The 20,514-nt window shown below is 36.2% G+C and overlaps 1 protein-coding gene across 3 annotated transcripts in view; it reads left to right on the top strand.

Annotated features, from left to right (window-relative positions):
• Window positions 1–20,514, top strand: part of PARG (poly(ADP-ribose) glycohydrolase) — a 118,561-nt gene that overhangs the window by 7,406 nt on the left and 90,641 nt on the right. For all 3 annotated transcript variants that reach the window (XM_029932127.1, XM_029932125.1, XM_029932124.1), the window contains exons 4-7: window positions 467–650; window positions 5,932–6,054; window positions 6,266–6,349; window positions 8,919–8,993. In XM_029932127.1, coding sequence (XP_029787987.1) covers window positions 467–650; window positions 5,932–6,054; window positions 6,266–6,349; window positions 8,919–8,993 — 466 coding nt within the window. The remainder of the gene's footprint in view (window positions 1–466; window positions 651–5,931; window positions 6,055–6,265; window positions 6,350–8,918; window positions 8,994–20,514) is intronic.

Here is a 20,514-nt window from a genome sequence, read left to right as displayed (position 1 = left end):
ATTGTGGGGCACCTGGGTGGCTCAGTTGGTTAAGCCTCCGACTTCGGCTCAGGTCAGATCTCACGTTCGTGGGTTCGAGCCCTGCGTTGGGCTCTGTGCTGACAGCTAGCTCAGAGCCTGGAGCCTGCTTCCAGTTCTGTGTCTCCTCTCTCTGCCCCTCCCCCGCTCATGCTTTGTCTCTCTCTGTATCAAAAATAAATAAAACATTAAAAAAAAAACCCCAAAAAACAAAAAAATAAATAAACATTGAAAAAAATTTTTTTAAAGTTCCTTCCATAGACTTGAAATTAAGCTCTTCAGTTTTACTACATTTTATAAGTTTTTCTTTAGATTATAAATACCAAGGAGAGACAACAAGTCAGGCAGGGTTTAAACAATACATTCTGGTTAAGCTTTGTACTTGTGTGTCTAAGGAAATTTAAATAGTAGGCAAATATGTGACTGAGTACATTTGTTTTGACTTTAGAAAAGAACAATGTGAAATCAAGCATCAAAGGACAGAAAGGAAGATACCTAAATACATTCCACCTCACCTTTCTCCAGATAAGAAATGGCTTGGAACTCCCATTGAGGAAATGAGAAGAATGCCTTGGTGTGGGATCCGGCTGCCCCTCTTGAGACCATCTGCTAATCATACAGTAACTGTTCGGGTAGGGATTTTCTCTTACCTCTAAGGAGAGAAGACTCTTCAGTCTTGATTTATTACGGTACTTATTAATGTGAAAACCAGGCCAAGGCACAAAGACTGTTTCTCTTTTCTGTATATATAGAGTACCAAGAAATCTATAGATTGGAGAAATGTAATGATAGCTTACTTAATGCAATAGTTAATATGTCTGTAAGATGAATCCTTGTCTGGTGATAAGGAAATTAACTTCTTCAGTATTTTTTTTTTTAAATCACTGGATTCTTTTCTTTTTGTTTTAAATTCAGTTGACAATATTTATTGAGCACCCACTATATATCAGGTAGTAGTTAGTCCCTAATGGGTTAGTCCCTAAGGTTCAAAATTGTCAATGGTTCAGTATCCTCAAATTATTCTCCAGTTTTACCCTTTTTTCTGAGCTCTAGATTCTTTTAGGCATCACCATCACTTTACAGAGGGGTTGCAAACTCAATATGTCTAAAACCAACCTCATTTTTAAAAATTGTGGCTAGGGGCACCTTGGTGGCTAAGCTGGTTAAGCGCCCAACTTTGCTCAGGTCATGATCTTGAGGTTTGTGGGTTTGAGCCCCACATCTGACTCTGTGCTGATAGCCCAGAACCTGGAGCCTGCTTTGGATTCTGTGTCTCCCTCTCTACCCCTTCCCCACTCATGCATGCGCGTTCTCGTTCTCTCTCTCTCTCTCTCTCTCTCTCTCTCTCTGTCTGTCTCTCTCTCTCTCAAAAATAGAAAAATATTAAAATTGCGGTTAAGTATACATAATATACAGTTTACCATTTTAGCCATTTTTTAGTGTACATTTCCATGGCATTAAGTACATTCACAACACTGTACAATTGTTACCACTATTCATTTCCAGAAAATTTTTCATTATCCCATACAGAAACTGTACCTGCTAAACAATAACTTTCCATTTCTCACTAGTCCCTGGTACTCTTTTTACTTTCTGTAGCTTCTTTTTTGAAGAAACAACTTTATTGAGGTAGATAAAGTTTACCCATTTTAAGTGCTCACTCAATTCAGTGGTATTTAAGTAACTTACGGAGTTAGGCAACTATCATCAGAATCCAATTTTAGACGTCTGTTGCTCACTGAGTTGTTTTAAATAGTTATCTCACCTTTTAGTCTCTATATTAGATTTCACAGGAACTACCTAAAAAAATCCCTGCTATTATACCACTTAGTCTAGATGTGATTAGATATTTTGAAGTATAGAATTCTTTTTCATGGTTATAGATGGAAGTAACATTAAACAGGTTGTATATGGGGTTTGAACTGAGCTCTAAATGATGAGCAGACATTTCTGAGGGGGTGTAGTAAGTCAAGAGAATTCCAAGACATACATAATCTTGATAAGAAAAGTATGTAGTGGGGCACCTGGGTGGCTCAGTTGGGTAAGCACCCAACTTCAGCTCAGATTATGATCTTGCAGTTTCTAAGTTTGAGCCCAGCGTCAGGCTCTGTGCTGACAGCTCGGAACTTGGAGCCTGCTTCAGATTCTGCATCTCCCTCTCTCTCTGCCCCTCCTCCACTTGCACTCTGTCTCTTTTCCTCTCAAAATAAACATTTTAAAAGTTTTTTTTTTTTTTTAATAAAGGCACTATGTGGTTGAAAAACTATTTGTTTTAGACATGGAAATTAATTGGTTTGTTAGAGCTTAGAGTTTGGATGGGGAATGGTGGAAGACAAGACTTGAAAGGTAGATCAGGTCCATATCAGGGATTCAAGGGCCAGGAACTGGACTTGAGTCTGTAGGTATTGGAAATTGATAAAAGGTCGGTGCACATAGTAATTATTGCTGTAGCAGGATTAATCAGACAGCTGTGTGTAGGGAAAATGGAAGTGAAAATCCATTGGAAAAAGATAAGAGATGTTAAGAGCACTTAAAATGGGTAAACTTTACCTCACTAAAGTTGTTTCTTTAAAGAAGAAGCTACAGAAGTAAGCTAGCAGATAAGAGATGAAAAGGAAGGAGACTGTAATTATCAAATTGTGCTGCATTAAAGTGGTTCAGGGATTCTTAGGAAATTTGACACAACATGTTTTTTCTAAGTTGTATTTTTAACTGAAAAACCTGTAATGAAGGAACTAACAAACACACTCAAATTTGAAAATGCTTAATATATTTTAACCAGCAGATCTTACCAGGAGAACTTGTTTTAGTGTGGACTGTAGCCCCGAGGTTCTCTTACAAACACTGCTGCTTAACTAAAGAATTTCCTTAAACCTCAAAATAGCAGTTTAAAAAACATTACCATTTGAAACTATTTAGGCTAGTGAGTAGGATTTTCCCAATACTCTGTTCGAGATTTAAATGTAAATTAGTAAGTTGATATAAGCTTTAGCTGTCATTCCTAACTTCCAATTTCGAATTTTGTATTTCTTAGTCTCAATTTCATTTATTGATACTAGAATAAGTAAAAGTTATTATAAAATTTATAATAGTTTTATTTGATTTAAATATAATCATTTCATGGGGGAAAAACTTTAAAAAAGTTTGAAAATCACTGCAGGTTATGTGGAAATAAAAAAATAGATATTTGCTTTGTTTTGAGGTAAAATTGATAGGATATGGTGAATTCTTAAATATGAGTGATGAGGGAAAATGCAGGTAAAATTAAGAAAAGCCTGGGTGATTGACAAGAGGTTACTCGTAGAAAATTTGTAGAAGAGATTGATGGGAGAGGGAAGTAATATTTTGACCTTACTGCCTTTCTTTCTGCCACTGCCCATAAAGAAAACCCAAAGCATCTTATACTATCATTATTTAATCTCTGTAATTACTGCATAGTTTTAGAGATTCAATAACCTTTGAGTTTTTTAAATCTTTAAAAAATTTTTATTTTTATTACAAAAGCAGTGCAAGGTCATTGTAAAAAAAGATGCAGCTCTCACGTGATAGTATATAACTCAAAATCCAACTCTTTTTTAGTCCTTTTTCAGAGTTTAGGTGTATTATCTTCTGGATTCTTTTTTCTGAATATGGTAATATGATATATGTATAATTCATAGTTATTAAATAGCCTAGAGTTCTAAGATGCCAGATATTAATAGCTATGAAGTTTAAAGTAATAAAATAAAGCTGATATTCACTGTTAGAAATGTAAGGTGACCTGGAAGTGCCTGGTTGGCTCAGGTGGCCAAGTGTCAACTCTTGGTTTCAGCTCAGGTAATGATCTTGTGGTTTGAGATTGAGCCCCAGCTCCAAGACTGCTTGGGATTCTCTCTCCCTCGCTCTGTGCCCCTCCCTGACTCGAGCGCACATTTGAATGCATTCTCTCTCTCTTTCAAAATAAGCATTAAAAAAAGGAATGTGAGGCAATCTGAAATTGCAGGGGCATGTCATTTGGTGCTTGATTATTTTTAAAGACATAAACACACATGTAGGCACACAAACACATACACACACGTATGCACATACAGATGCACACACACAAAGCATACTTTCTCATATATGATGTTCCTTTGTCTGTGGAGCTAGACTGGTACCTGTTCTGTCACCTCTGATTACATGGAATATCTCTACGAAATTACCTTTCAGGCCTTCATCTGTAATTGAAAATACTTTTAGCATAAATATTGACTCCTGACAATTCTTTCCTCAGAATATTCTAGTTCTTTGGCTTCCATGATAGCATATAATCCTAGTTTTCTTCCCATCTCTTTAGCCATTTCTTATGTTCTCTTAGTTCTTCTGGCATACGTGTTAAATATTGTTAGAGCTCCTCAAGGCTTTTCCATAGGTCCTGTTTTCTTCTCTCTCTCTCTCTCTCTCTCTCTCTCTCTCTCTGTATCTTTCTCTCAGTGGTCTTCTCCACTGTGAAGGTTTTAATGGCCTACAACTTTATTTCTCTTGAGTTGTAGACTTTCTATGAGCTGCCTATTGGATAGTCTTCCTTTCTATAAGCTGTTCCCTTTTTAAGGAACAGTCTTCCTTTCTTCATTTTCCTATTTTTTTCTGTCCTTTGGAGTTCAGCTCAATTGTCACTTCCTCGAGGAAGTCTTTTTTTTTTTTTTTTTGGTGAGTTTATTAGTATTTTTAAAGTTTTATTTATTTTGAGAGAGACAGAGATAGAGTGAGTGGGGGAGGGCAGAGAAGAGAGGGAGAGAGAGAGAATGCCAAGCAGGCTCCTCACTGTCAGTGCAGAGGCCTTGATGTAGGGCTTGAATTCACAAGCCATGAGATCATGACTTGAGCCAAAACTGAGTCAGATGCTTAACTGACTGAGCCACCTAGGTGCCCCAAGGAAGTCTTCTCTGACTCACCAGGAATTGTCTAGAATAGGTTCTCATAACACCACGAACCTCTCATTCATAACCTTACAGTTCAAATTTTATATTTATGTGATGCTTTGATTATTTGCAATGAAGTACTAACTCATGCTACAACGTGGAGGAAGCTTGAAAACGTTAAACAAAAGAGATCAGACACAAAAGGCCATATGTTGTATAATTCCATTTGTATGAAATGTCTGTAATAGGTAAAATGTAAAACTTTCATGTTTCAAATAGCCCATTTCTCCAACATCTACTCAATACTTATTATAAGCAACATATGTTTATGTGTACACATATATACATATTTACATATATATATTTCTATGCACGTACCTACGGAAACACATAAATCAGGCTCTATCATAAATATTTAGAATCCACAGTTAATATGGTTATTATTCTCAAGAAGTTTATAGTCTAGTTGGGGAAGGAAAAACAGATGTATTCTGGTATGGTAATGATCTAATAAAACAAGAGGGAGTAAATTAACTGGCTTAAGTTTTGAAAACTTTTTGAAATGAAAATTGAGCTGCGTTGAAGATCAGAATAGATGTTTAACCAGATAGTGTATGGGTAAGAGGATTTAAAAACTGGGAACATCACTTGGAATCATTGATAGAGGGGAGCCATTGTAGAATTAGAAGCCTAGGAATAGTTTAAAAAGATAATGTTCCCAAGTGGGGATGAGGGCTTTATGGGGGGTGAATGTGTCTGGGAGCAGCTGGAATTCTGGGAGGGCTAGAAGGTAAGCAATAATAAAGTCCAGGGGCCTAGAAGGGATGGAGATAGAATGACCAAACATGATGATTTGGAAGCCAAGCAAATGAACACAAGGAGTAGGAACAGCTGAAGAAGGTTTCTGAGATTTCTTGCGTAGGAACTGGTCTGTATTTCATGGCATTTGCTTTGGCTGCTTTCTTTGGACTGTTTTTGTACAAGGTACAGCTAGTTTTTATGCACTTACGGTTTTCTTATTTCCCTCTTTCAGGTAGACCTTTTGAGAGCAGGAGAAGTTCCTAAACCTTTTCCAACACATTTTAAAGATTTATGGGACAACAAGCATGTTAAGATGCCTTGTTCAGAACAAAATTTGTACCCCGTGGAAGATGAGGTAAGTACAAATCTGATGGTCTTTTAGTCTTTGATGTCGATTCCGCACAAAGAGCAATGGAGCTGCCCTATGTGTGCCACTCACGACAGAAGCCCTTTTTTTGATGGTCTTTTAGTCTTTGAAGACAGTTTAATATGTGTTTATTTGACTGCTGATTCTGTGATCCCAAAGAACTTAGAATAATTTTATATATTTTTCCTTTTCCTTAAAGAATGGTGAGCGAACTGCAGGGAGCCGGTGGGAGCTCATTCAGACTGCACTTCTCAACAAATTCACAAGGCCCCAAAACCTGAAGGTAGTTGTTTTTGCTATTCTTGCCTCCTGTATGTAATTCTTAAGAGATGGGCCCTGTGTCTCCCTCCAAGACATTTTCTGGTCTTTAATAGACTCAGGTAACAGCCTTATTTGTATGCAAAATGCTTGCTTCCTGAGGAACTTTCTTAAGAGACATTCTTGGTTTCCCTTCCACCACTAGGAAATGAGTGGAAGAATTGAGAGTTGTAAATGACTTGCCTGGAGCCACACAGAATAATTTGGAGAACCAGGAATAAGACCTTTGTTTCTTGATTCCCCATCCAATTTCCTTCAGACCAAGCTTCTCTTATTTTCTAGAATTATCATGTTCTGAAATGTCTTTAAAAGTAAATCAGGAAAGAATTATGACTTCAGTTATAGTTGCCCAAAGGGAACTGAGTTTCCTAATGATTATACATTAAACATTCTATTTTGTATTGCTGTTAATATAGCTTCTAGCAGTCTGATTATTTATTAATCTAACATTTTGACAATCATTTACTTTTCATTTTTTTTCAATATTTCACTTAAGACCATAAGAGCAAGTATTAGATCTTTTTTCTAATATCTGAAATATGGGTGACTATTATTTTTTGGCACTATAGCCACGTAAACTTTTAAAGGTTTTATAAACAGTAACAGATTCTTGTATATTTGTGTGAAAATGGGTTTCATTTTCTTTGAGAGACTTAGTTATATACAGTTTCTTGGGGATTTTTTTTGTTTGTTTTTTTTTTAATGTTTGTTTATTTTTGAGAGAGAGAGAGAGAGAGAGAGAGAGATGGACAGAGTCAGAGTGTCAGCAGGGAAGGGGCAGAGAGAGAAGGAGATACAGAATCAAAGCAGGCTTTAGGCTCTGAGCTGTCAGCACAGAGCCCGATGCTGGGCTTTAACTCACAGACAGTGAGATCATGACCGGAGCCTAAGTCGGATGCTCAACCGACTGAGCCACCCAGGCGCCCCAGAACAGTATTAATTTTTAAAAACAGTAAATTAAGAGGAAATTTAGAAGATTTATAATAATAATTTAACTTTTTCGGACTTGATACACCGTTAGTAAAAAAATGGGGGCATGTGTTATAAATAGTTGTTTATAAATTCTACATGTCTATTACCTTATTAATATAACATACACATTATAAAGTATAACCAAAATAGAAATTTAAAAGGATGAGATAAAATATAATTCTAAATACCATTGAACCTCCAACAACATAGGTTTGAACTGCACAAGTTTCCTGTGTGGATTTTTTAAATATATAGTACTGTAAATGTATTTTCTCTTCCTTATAACTTTCTTAATAATATTTTCTTTTCTCTAGCTTACTTTATAGTCAGACTACAGTGTATAATTCATATAACATACAAAATATGTGTTAACTATGTTATTACTAAGGCTCTGGTCAACAGTAGGCTATTAGTAGGTAAGTTTTGGAGGAAGTCAGAAGTTACATGCAGATTTTCAATCCTTGTGCTTGCTGTTCCTGCATCAACTACAATAGTTCTTTCTGTATAACTACCAGATTGTCTTATGCGTACCTCACTCTGGTGTTAAATAAAATTCATCTGAGTAAACTTAAAAGATCTTACTGGCTTTATTCAATGACTTATCAGGCAGTATCTTATATAGGAGATGGAAAGACACTCTAAGAAGCTGTAGGAAATGAAAGACTTTTATAGGCAGAAGCGAGTGGGAGCAAGGAAATTATATTAAAAAATAGAGTGGTTGTGGTGGTCACCTTTCTTTAGGGGATGGCAGAGTTCTGTCAGGCTGATTAACTAGTGCTGACCATCTGATTCCTTATTGACTGGTTTAAGATTCCATTTGTGGGAAAGGCTGAAACTGTAACTTGAGTCTCTGGTTGGTAGCATAAGCGACTTGGTTTGGGACCTGTTTTGTTTTTATCCCTGGGAACCGAGAATAAAGTACTGCCTGTTCAGGTAAATGTTATACCAGTAGATGGCGTGCTATTTTGACTTTTCACTCTACCTAAATAAATAATTTATATGAACTGCTGGGCGAAGATAAACATTTTTATGTAGCTTATAAAAATAGCTGATAATAAAGGCAACTCCCCCCCCCCCCATTTTATGCCTTAGGGCAGTGTTTCTCCATCTTTTTTTCATTATTGCCATCTCTCCTGGAAAGCCTTTTTAGACATTTTTTCCCAATTTACTCTTCCCATGAAATTTTAATACTAGAAATACATTATATATTTGCATGTATAGTGTAACCCTATTGATAGTCAACAGTCACTGTGATATTTAAGCGTTTTTCTGTCCAAGGTGTAACTTTTGTCCACTGAGAGTATATCACTTCTGTTTATAAGTATTAAGAGTTAGGACTTTTTTTTCTATTATTTGACCTTTCTAATCTCATTTTTCTTAAATGAATAACAAATTAGTGCATATTCTGTTTGTTCATAACTACTGATGTGGAATAGCTAATGGTGGGAGGAAGGTTAATGCTGATTAAGAAATTTACTGGAAGTAGTTTATAAAGGAAAAAGGCTATTCAAAGATAATTTACCTGACTATATCATGAGGTTTTGTTTATGCTTTTTCCATAGGATGCTATTCTGAAATACAATGTGGCATATTCTAAGAAATGGGACTTCACAGCTTTGGTTGATTTCTGGGATAAGGTAAAAGTATGCTTATTTGTTTAACTATGAAAATAATATAAGCCTATAAAAATTTTGAGAAAAACACCCATAAATTTGTGACACTAACATAATTACTATCCTTTATTTTTGTGAAAAATATTTCCTGTTATGATTGTTTTAGTCGCTAATTTTGAATTTTGCTTTATTCTCTCATAATACCCTGTTCTATTGTTGTACCTTCATCAACATTATTAATGGCTATATAATACTTCATGATTAGAAACATCAAGGTTGCATTCAGTTTTACTCTGTTCCCAATTACACTGTAGTAACGTCTACACAGCAGATGTACACAGTATACACACATATACACAGACACATAAACACTTATATATGTTTTCCCAGATTTGACATTGTTTCTTTAGGTGATTCCCAGTAAGTAGATGGATAGGTCAAAGGACACAAAACTTTTATGGCTCTTGGTTTATGCTGCAAAATTATTTTCCATAGGAAATTGTAGTAATTTTGTATACTATATTCAATGGGTAAGAATACTACTTTCATAGTGGTGTTAGAAGATTGATGACATCCACTGCTATTTGAAAAAAATAAGAGTATACCTTTTTTTTTTAACATTTTATTTTGAAATAATGATAGATTCATGTGAAATTGCAAAGAAATGTGCAGGGATGTCCTGAACACACTTCATCCCACCTTCCCTAATGTTGATTGCTTAAATACATTACCAAACTCAGGAAGTTGACATAAAAGATTACTTAGATTTTATCAGTTACACCTGTACTCATCTGTGGGTGTAATGACGTAACCGTAACCGTAGCTTGGTGTAACTGCACCAGAGCTATCCCGTCAGCGCAGTGCTCACTGGTGCTGCCTGCTAGTGCCGCACAAGTTCCCACCACCTTCCAGCAACCACGGTCTGTTCTCCAGCTTTATAATTTTGTTATTTCAGAAAACTTACAGTGTGCAACCTTTTCAAATGGCCTTTTCTCACTCAGTATAATTCTCTTAATCCCCAATAGTTTGTTCCTTTTTATTGCTAAATAGCATTCCATGATCTAGATGTGTCATATGTTAACTATAGATGATTTTAGGACATTTAGGCTGTTTCCAGTTTTTGCTGTTTCAACTAAAACTACTTTGAACTTTCATGTGCAAGTTTTTGTATGAACATAGTGCAAGAACAATTCTCTGGGATAAATGCCCAAGAGTGTGATTTTTGAGTTGTTTGATAAATGTACTTTTAGTTTTAGAAGAAACTGCCAATTACTTTTGCTAGGTAGGTAAGCCCCCCAAGGAAAGCTACTTGTATATATAGTCCATTTTCTTTTATTTGTATAATTGATTGTTTTGCTCACATTTGTTTAGTCATCCATATTGTTTATGCTCTCATTTACTAATAATTAGAACTGATTTTAGAACAGGAACATTTTGAATGAAATATTTTCAATTTTACACAATTCTAACTTTCCTAATAGAGAATAAATATTGAACTTTGAACTTGTCCTGTGTATTTTATATTGGGCCCTTTCCTTCTTTGACCTTTTTTTCAGATAAATGACTGTGAGGAAAATAACATAATTATTGTTATTCGTATCATAAACGAGTGGTTGTGGGCTTTCTAGAGATGGGCTTTCTTGGCCAAAGTGGCGTAGTGTGTCCAGGGCTGGACTCTGTGACCAGAGCAGTGTTTTTTCTACCATGGTTTGTAATCAGGCTGTGATATCCCTCTGCCCATGTCCTTGCTGCCTCATTTTCTCTGTAATAAAAGACTGACATGCTACTTTTCTTTGTTGAAATTCTGTCTCCCCAGACTCACATTTTCCTTTCTGATCCCTCCAAAATGAGACGTCACCTTTCTTTGAATTTTTAAATTTATCTCATGGCACTCCCTCTTTGCCTTGCTTTATTCTTGATGAGATGTTGACATTCTCTAGGATATTAAAAGTTTTGTGGAACAGAGACTGTGTCATTTCTTAGCTTTGTGTTTCCTGTAGCACATACACAATGCCTTCAGTGAGTGCTCCTTAAGTATTATAGACTGGATTTCAACAGATCGAGTAGTCATATTGGTTTTCAGGGTTACCGATGTCAGGAGATTATTACCTACAAGTAATGGTTCAAGTTAATAAAAATTGTTAGTTTTCTGATTCCTGCTCCTATATCCTGCCATGCGTACAGCATACCTAAATATAACAGACCCTTTCTTTTCTGAGCATTTTTGCTAGTGATGTTCCAGTGTTCTTATCGGTTCATTTCTTGTGACGTTATTATATGGAAGATCTGTCTGTCCTTTTGGACTGCTGCTCATAATCTAAAAGAAGGTGGTTGGTTAATTACATTGTCAGTAATCACACAGTAAGACTATTGTCAATCCTTATAGTTACTTCTTCCTGTTAATTTGGAAGGGCCTAAAAATATAATGCAATTGACAGTGGCATAAATAATACCACCATCCACTTTTTTCCAGAAACATTTTTATTATCTCATAAAGAATGAGACAGTCTGATATACAGCAGTGGTTCTCAGATTTATTATGTATCTGAGCTTATCCTGGAAGGCTTGTTAGAACACAGATTGCAACCCACCATCGTCTCTGAGAATCTGATTAACTAGGTCTGGGGTAGAACCCGAGGAGACATTTTGCATTTCTAATAGGTTCATAGATGATATTGTTGCTGCTGGTTTGGGAACCTCACTTAGAACCTCTGGTGCAGAAAAGAGCATAGAATGAGAATTATAGTGGGGCACCTGGGTGGCTCAGTCTATTGAGCGTCCGACCTCACCTTCGCTCCCAGTTTGTGAATTCAAGCCCCACATTGGGCACATCTGCCAGTGCAGAGCCTTCTTCAGATCCTCTGTCCTCCTCTCTCTGTTCCTTCCTCACTTGTGCTTTCTCAAAAATAAATATTTTTAACAATGACTCTAAAAAAAAAAAAGAAATGAGAATTATGGGTTCTTAGTCTCTGTATAAACTTGGGCAGGCCACATGACCTCAGCCTTAGTCTTCTCATTTGTTAACAAAATAACCACTTATTCCACCTTAATGGCATGTCTTAAGGATCTAACTGACTAATATATCTGAAATCACTTAAAATTCTGGAGTTATAATCAAATATGTTATTATTTTTTTTTACCTCTGAAAAGTTTGTTTTGCTGCTTTTAAAAAAAGGGTTTTTTTTTTTTCCATCACTAATACTATCTGAATTGTGGAAACTTGGAAAATACAAAAAAGTAAGATAATAAAAATTGTTCATGATTTTGCTTCCCAGAAACAATCACTCTTAACATTTAAAAAATGTAATTTTATCCACCTGTGCATATTAAATATGGATTTTTAAAGTTTATTTTGAGAGAGAAAAAGCACGAGTCAGGGAGGAGTAGAGAGGGGGAGAGAAAATCTCAAGTAGATGTGGGGCTCAAACTCACAAACCAAACCTGTGAGATCATGACATAAGCTGAAATTGGATGCTTAACTGACTAAGGCACCCAGGCTCTCCTGAATGTGGATTTTTAAAAATATTATTTTACAGTGTACATCTTGGTGCCTGAATCTTTTGTATCACTGATTATTTCCTCAGAATATAGGAATAGGATCATTGGATCAAAAGGTATGTTGGTTTTTTAGGCCATCAATACACACTAACAATTTACCTTTCTTGAAGGTTGTGTTGGTTTTCAGTTCTCACCACAGTGTGTGAATCCTATAGTGCTGTACCCTCCTCAGTATATTTACTTCCAAAGTATTCCAATACTTCCAAAGTATTCCTGGAATACTTCCAGGTTGACATAAAGCACCCTGTACATTGTCTTCTGCAGAGTCTTACTATGTTTGCTAAACTTGTTGGCTAGGGAAGTGTTCCTATAAGATCATTCAAGCCTCTTAGAAAAGCAGATCTTGGTTAGGATAAAGTAATTTTCTAGCAACTTTAGTGGTATTGTGGGAATAAGAACTCTGCAGTTCAAATGACATTATTTCTCAGACTCTAACCAGGTCATTTTACTAATGAAATACGAGGTTTATAATATGTATTATAAATATTAAATTACTTGCTTTTAAAGTTTGAGATCATTTTTTCCTATATATATCCTCCTAAGTATTACGTTTTTTCCACAGACTGGAAGAAATGTGTTTAGCTGATTTTGAGGAAAGGAGGAAAAAAGGAAATAGCATTTATTGAAGACATTTTACCAAAAGGAATACATTGTTGAATTTAATCCTCAAACATTTTTGTGAAATACAGATAGTACATTCAACTTAGGAAAGTAGATTTAGAGAGCTTAAGTAACCTGGTCAACGTTATACAAACACTGAATGAATTCACCAATGAAGTATTAGAGAATCTAGATTTGAGCTCAGTTCAGTTCCAGCACAAAATAGCTGACCAGTAACCATTCGTTGAATACATGAAGGACTCTTAGACTTTAAAGCCTGTGTTTTTTGTATTGTAATGAAGTTTATCCCTTAGAGAACACTGAACACCCTTATATAGAAGGCATTGTATTATTAAAGATAGAGAATTGATTGACAGTCTTAGCATCAGAAAGCATGTCCATAGATGACTAGAATAGAGTCTAGTGGGTCATGGAAGGGGAAGAGAGTTTTATTTTGGGTCAAGGGCAGATATTATAGAGGACATGGTATTTGAGTGGTAGAGTATAAAATGTGTAGAGGAGAAATAGTTAAAGGAAATATATTATACAAATAGCCTGTTAAATGCACAAACTTCTTTCACTTAGCACAATGTTTGCAAGGTTTATCTATGTTGTAGCATATATCAAATGCTTGATACCTTTTTATTGCTGAATAATATTCCATTATAGGAGTATACCACATGTTTTTTTTATCCATTCATCAGTTGATAGATGTTTGGGCTGTTTTGACTTTTTGACTCTCACCATTCAGGTTTTTGTATGGGCATATTTCTTCATTTCTCTTGAAAGTATACCTAGGAATTGATGGGTTGTGTGGTAACTTGTTTCATATTTTAAGGAATTGTCAAACTGTTTATCAATGTGGCTGCATTGTTACATAATGGTGCCAGCAATGCACAAGGATTTTTTGCTTGTTAATGTGTGTCCTTTTGATTTTAGCCATTCTCGTTGCTGTGAAGAAGTAGCTCATTGTGGTTCAATTTGCATTTCTCTAATGACTAATAATGTTAGACATCTTTTCATATGCTTATTGGCCATTTATATATCTTCTTTTGAGAAGTATCCATTCAAATCTTTTGTCCTTTTGAAAAATTTGTTGTTTTTAAGTTTGTTTATTTATTTTGAGAGAGAGAGAGAGAAGACAAGTGGGGAAGGGGCAGAGAGAGAATCCCAAGCAGGCTCCACACCACCAGTGCAGAGCCCCATATGGGGCTCGAACTCAAACCCACACAAACTGTGAGATCATGATTTGAGCTGAAGTGGGATGCTTAACCAGCTGAGCCACCCAGGTGCCCTGGTTGTTTTTTTTTTAATTAGTGAGTTAAAGTGTTCTTTATTAAGCTCCTTACCTGAATATGATTTGCAGATATTTTCTCCTATTTTATAGATTGTCCTTTCATATTCTTAGTGGTGTCCTTTGAAGCATGAATTTTTAAAAATTTTGATAAAGTCGAAATTTTTTTGTTTCTATTTTTGTTGTCATATCTAGAAAGCTAATCCAAAGTCATGAAGATTTACTCCTTTGTTTTCTTCTATGATTTTCTTTCTTTTAATGTTTATTTATTTTTGAGGCAGAGACAGAATGAACGGGAGAGGGGCAGAGAGTGCTGGAGACAGAATCTGAAGCAGGCTCCAGGCTCTAAGTGTCAGTACAGAGCCCTACACGCGGCTTGAACTCAGGAACCATGCGATCATGACCTGAGCCAAAGTCAGGTGCTTAACTGAGTGAACCACCCAGGTGCCCTTACATCCACAAATTTTTTGGTTTTAGCTCTTATACTCAGGTCATGACCCATTTTGAGTTAATTTATGTATATGATACGAATTAGGGGTCCACTTTTATTGTTTTGCAGATGAGTATCCATTTTGTGTTATTTTTCATATATGTAGACATCTAATTATATTATTTTGTATGTGGATATCTGGTTGTCCCAGAACCATTTGTTGAAAAGACTATTCTATCCCTATTGATTTTTTTTTGGCATGCTTTCAAAAACCAATTGACCATAAACATTTATGTAGCCTTTCAATTCTGTTCTGTTGATCTATATGTCTGTTTTTATGCCGCTGTCACACAATTTTGATTACTAAACTTTGAAGTTAGTTTTAAACTGGGGAGTGTGAGTCCTCCAATGTTGTTTCATTTCTAGTTTGTTTTGGCCATTTTTTAAAAATTTTAATTTTAATTTTTAAAATGTTTTTTATTTATTTTTGAGAGAGAGAGAGAGAGAGAGAGAGAGAGAGAGAGAGAGAGACAGTGTGAGCAGGGGATGGTCAGAGAGAGAGGGAGACACAGAACCCGAAGATAGGCTCCAGGCTCTGAGCTGTCAGCAGAGAGTCTGACACAGGGCTCGAACCCACAAACTATGAGATCATGACCTGAGCCGAAGCCAGACGCTCAACTGACTGAGCCACCCAGGCGCCCCTCTTTTGGCCATTTTGGATCTTTTGCATTTCCATGTGAATTTTAGGGTCAGCTTGTTAATTTCTGTAAGGAGTTAACTCTGAAGGCCAATTTTATCATCATATTAATAAAAGATCCAAACTAATTTTGCATTTTCAGATAGGACAAGTAATACAGGGTTACCTTATCAAGCTTTTGACCCATATGATTCTCAGTGTCAGGCCTAAGTTATGCCAGTAATTGAATATCCTTGAATCTATACATCTCTTACTCTTACAGAAGTCTCGTTTTTGATGCAGAATTGACCAAACTGATACCATCTTCGTCGCTTTAATTGTCATATATACATGATTTATTTGTGTTTTGTAATTCTCTGTGTTTAAATTTGTTGTTAATTTGGTAAAAAGTAATGTTAAATTTGATATTTTATGATGGCAGTAAAACATGCTATTGGTTAAAATATCTGTCACCTTGCTGTGAGGTAAAGTAGTCATTTTTTTTCTCTCTTATTAATCAAAGTCCTCAGACAAGACCTTGTTTCCCCTTTATCAGGTGACCTTGCCCAGAAGCATTCCTGTAAGGGTAATATATAGCAAGTTTTGGTGTGTTTAGTGTAGACCATAAATATGAGGTGATTACCAAGGTGCTGATGATAGTTTTACAGTTCTTTAGAGAGAGGAGGCATTGCATTTTTGACCTTCTGATTTTTATTTACTTTGTAAATGTGCAGATGGAGGAGTCCCTATCTACCAAATACTCATTTTTGTCAAGTCTTTGTGTATAAATCTAATATTTTACAATTATATTTAGATATAAAAGTATATTTAAGATATTTTAGGATATATTATAAAATTGTGTTACATCCTCTTTTATCATCTTTAGTCTTTTTAAAAAAAATTTTTAATGTATGTTTTTGAGAGAGAGAGAGACAGTATGAGCGGGAAAGGGGCAGAGAGAGAGGAAGACACAGAATCTGAAGCAAGCTCTAGCCTCTGAGCTGTTAGCACCTGATGTGAGGCTCATCCCGTGAACCTCAGGATCATGACCTGAGCCCAAACTAAGAGTTAGACATGCCATTGCTTGACTAGCCACCTAGGTGCCCCTCATCGTTAGCCTTTTTTTTTTTTTTTTTTTTTGAGAAGAGGGACAGTGTGAGTGGGGGAGGGGCAGAAATAGAGGTAGACACAGAATCCTAAGCAGGCTCCGTCTTCAATGTCAGCACAAAGCCTGATGCGGGGCTTGAACTCATGAACCATGGGATCATAACCTGACCTGAAACCAAGAGTTGGACGCTTAACTGACTGAGCCACCCAGGCACCACTCCTCATCTTTAGTTTTAATTGTTATATAATACTCCATTAAATTGTTCAGCCATTTCTGTGTAGAGATTTAAGGACATCTGTATAAAGCATTTCTAGAGATTCAAGCGTGTTCTTCCTTGTTGTGACTATTATTCTATTGTCATCAGTGTACTTAATGGAAGACCTTGGATGTTTAATGCAGTTGTGTGTTTTTCTGTCCATCAACTCTCCAAAGATATTAATAACCTGGATCTTTACCAGTCACAGCCCACAGAGATAACATTGCCCAGGCCCGCAGTGGTTAGTAAGAAGAAATGTTAGAGATATGTGCTAGTGGGACTGGAGGAGGGAAATGATGTCTTCAATGCAAGGGAAACCATTGTTGACTAGGTTTTAAATTATAAATGAATTATATTTGCTTTGCATTATCTGTTCACATTTTAGAGTAGGCATGCTTCTTTAAAAAAGGTTCTTAAATGTTGCTTATTAGCAGTATTTGGAAATTGTTTACTTAAATGTCACATTGAACTCTGAGTGTCTTGCTTTGTAAGGAAAATAAATGAAGTTCAAATTTAACATCATATTAATATTTTAGCTGCAAAAGTTAAGCTTATTTTGGGGATGTTAATATTAAAACCTTGCTTTGGCTAATTCTCTATGTATTTGATTTTGCAACTAAAGCATTAGAAAAGGAGGTGTTGGGGCACCTGGGTGGCTCAATCGGTTAAGTGTCCGACTTCCGCTCAGGTCACGATCTCATAGTTTGTGAGTTCAAGCTCTGTGTCAGACTCTCTGCTGACAGCTCAGAGCCTGGAGCCTGTCTTCGGAATCTATGCCTCCCCCTCTCTCTCTGACCCTCCCCTGCTCATGCTGTCTCTCTCTCTCTCTGTCAAAAATAAACAAAACATTTAAAAAATTTTTGAAAAAAAAAATAGGAAAGGAGGTGATAATATCCACAGTTCTTTACTGTCATTCCATGGTACGGTTTTACCTACACACTAGTATATAGTGTAGGAAGTAAGAGACTAGAATCCTGCTAATCCTGCTATGTGAGCATCCTTATTTGGGATGAGAGTAAGTTTTTACTTTTATCAGAGCCTAGCAAAGATCACAGAGATCTGTGTTATTTTGTAATTTATAAATATTTAGATACTAATGAGTTGAAATGACCATTATTTATTGTGGGGGTTTTTTTGGAATTTTTTTTTTTTCATCTTGAGTGCCAATATTAGTCTTCCTCATTGCCAGCTGTTGGAAGTGCTAGGAACAAATAATCTGTGTTTTATGGCCCTCCTGTGTGGTGTTGCATGAAATTAAGTCCAAACATTTCTATAATTTGTATTCTAAATAGATTGTTATTACTAGCATTTTTTTCCACAGGAAAGTTTACAAAATGTCTTAATTATTAGGAAAGGTTCTCCATTAATGCATTTTAGAGATGTCTTAAATAGTTCTATATTTTCATACCTGTTACACTATTTCTTTTCATTCTCAGTGAGTTAACTTGTGTAATTTACATGATACATTAAAGCTCCAGTAATTTTAGAGGGGTGTGTGTGAGGGGGTATGTTTAAGAGAGATTTCTTCTCTTTCTGTGATCCTGGCTTCTGTGTTGGACTTTGGTGGTAGTTAAAAAATGGGTATTTGCTTTATAAATATTCATCAGACCACACATATATATTGTATGTACTTCTTGAAAATATACTTCACAATAAATGTAAATGTTAATTTATTCAGTATAAAGAACTTTAAATTCTAAAACTAACTTAAGTAGCAAACTTTTTCAGCAAATGGATTGGTTGTTGAAAGAAACCTAAGGGTTTAGTGATTATTTTATTTTTATTTCCATGTTTCATTTCATGTCTGGATACAAAATATAGGAATGAATAGGCCTCCTATTTCCTCACTTCTGTTGGTTTATCCACAAAGGCTGCCATAAATAACAAAATGAGGGAATTTTATTATTATGTCTGTGACTGCTAAAAGTAAGAGATAGGAGGAGTACAGGAATGAGAAGACAGTTACAAATAAAAGGTGGAATAACTTACACTTCAAAGTAGAAAGGCTTTGTTGCTGTGATTAGGCTAGTAATATATTCCTCTTTGGAAGCCACAGTTTTTTGTTTTTTTTGTTTAAAAATTTTTTAAACCTATTTATTTAGAGTGTACACACACATGAGGGGTGGGAAGGAGCAGAGAAAGGAGAGAGAGAATCCCAAGCAGCCTCCATACTGTCAACACGGAGCCCAGTGTGGGGCTTGAACTCACAAATCATGAGACTCATGACCTGAGCCCAAATCAAGTGTCAGACACTTAGCCAACTGAGCCACTCAGGTGCCCTCTAATTTAATATTTTAAAGATAAATGCATCAGAATTCATTGTTTCCAAGATTGAGGGATATACTGTTATATTTGTGTTTAACTGAAATATTTTGAATGTGTGTGAACAATACTTAAAAATTGTAATTATTGGTTACTTAAAAAATTATAGAAACTAAAAAAACAAAGATGAACATCTATTACACTAGATTATAGGGGCACTTGGGTGGCTCAGTCAGTTGACCGTTGACTCTTGATTTCCACTCTGGTCCTGATCCCAGGATTATGGGATCAAGCCCTGTGTTGGGCTCTGTGCTAAGCATGGGATTCTCTCTTCTCTTCTCTTCTCCTCTCCTCCCCTCCCCTCCCCTCCCCTCCCCTCCCCTCCCCTCTCCCTGTGCCCCTCGCCCTACCCCTCGCCCTGGCTTGCACACACATTTTCTCACCCCCCCCAATAAAAGATTAGGGGCGCCTGGCTGGCTCAGCTGGTTGAATGTCTGACTTGATTTTGGCCCACATCATGATCTCATGTTTTGTGGGTTTAAGCCCCACTTTGGGCTCTGCACTGAGAGTGCAAGCTTGCTTGGGATTCTTTCTCCCTCTCTTTGCCCCTCCCCTGTTCATGTTTTCCTCTCTGTCTCAAAAATATAAATAGATAAACATTTTTTTAAAATAGGATTATAGAAAAAAATTATCTTACATATATAATGTCATGACTGGAAGAAATAGTTTTGATTCATATATTATGTGATAAAAGTTTAAGCTATGTTGAAATTATTAGGCACAAACCATAGCATAAGTCCCATGTCATTGAATAGCATAAAACACAGTAGTAGCATGTTTATGTATCACTTGAGCATCAGTACATTTGTATATAAGTGGTATCTTGTGGACTTCCTGGCTTTCTGGGGCATGACATACTGTTAAGGGCAATTATCTAATAATTATGTTGGATATGCTTAGTATTTTTCTTTGCCAAAAATACTAAAGGATTTTTTCTTTTTTCTCTCTTGATGGTGCTCCTCCCCTTCCCCCTGCCCCCAGCTCTGTAAACATTTCGTGGCACATTAGTGTTTTCTAAAATAGTTTTGGGGGCTCCTGGGTGGCTCGTCGGCTAAGCCTCTGACTTCGGCTCAGGTCAGATCTCACATTCGTGGGTTCGAGCCCCGCATCAGGCTCTGTGCTGACAGCTAGCTCAGAGCCTGGAGCCTGCTTCCGGTTCTGTGTCTCCTTCTCTCTCTGCCCCTCCCCCTATCATGCTCTGTCTCTCTCTGTATCAAAAATAAATAAAAACATTAAAAAAAATAAAAAATAAAAAATAATAAAATAGTTTTGGAAATAGTAACATAAGGCAACAGGTTGTT

Source organism: Suricata suricatta, chromosome 2 (assembly GCF_006229205.1).
Source record: "Suricata suricatta isolate VVHF042 chromosome 2, meerkat_22Aug2017_6uvM2_HiC, whole genome shotgun sequence".
NCBI classification, from domain to species: domain Eukaryota; kingdom Metazoa; phylum Chordata; class Mammalia; order Carnivora; family Herpestidae; genus Suricata; species Suricata suricatta.
Note: the sequence above shows the minus strand (reverse complement) of the source record. Positions and strands in the feature narration are given on the sequence as shown.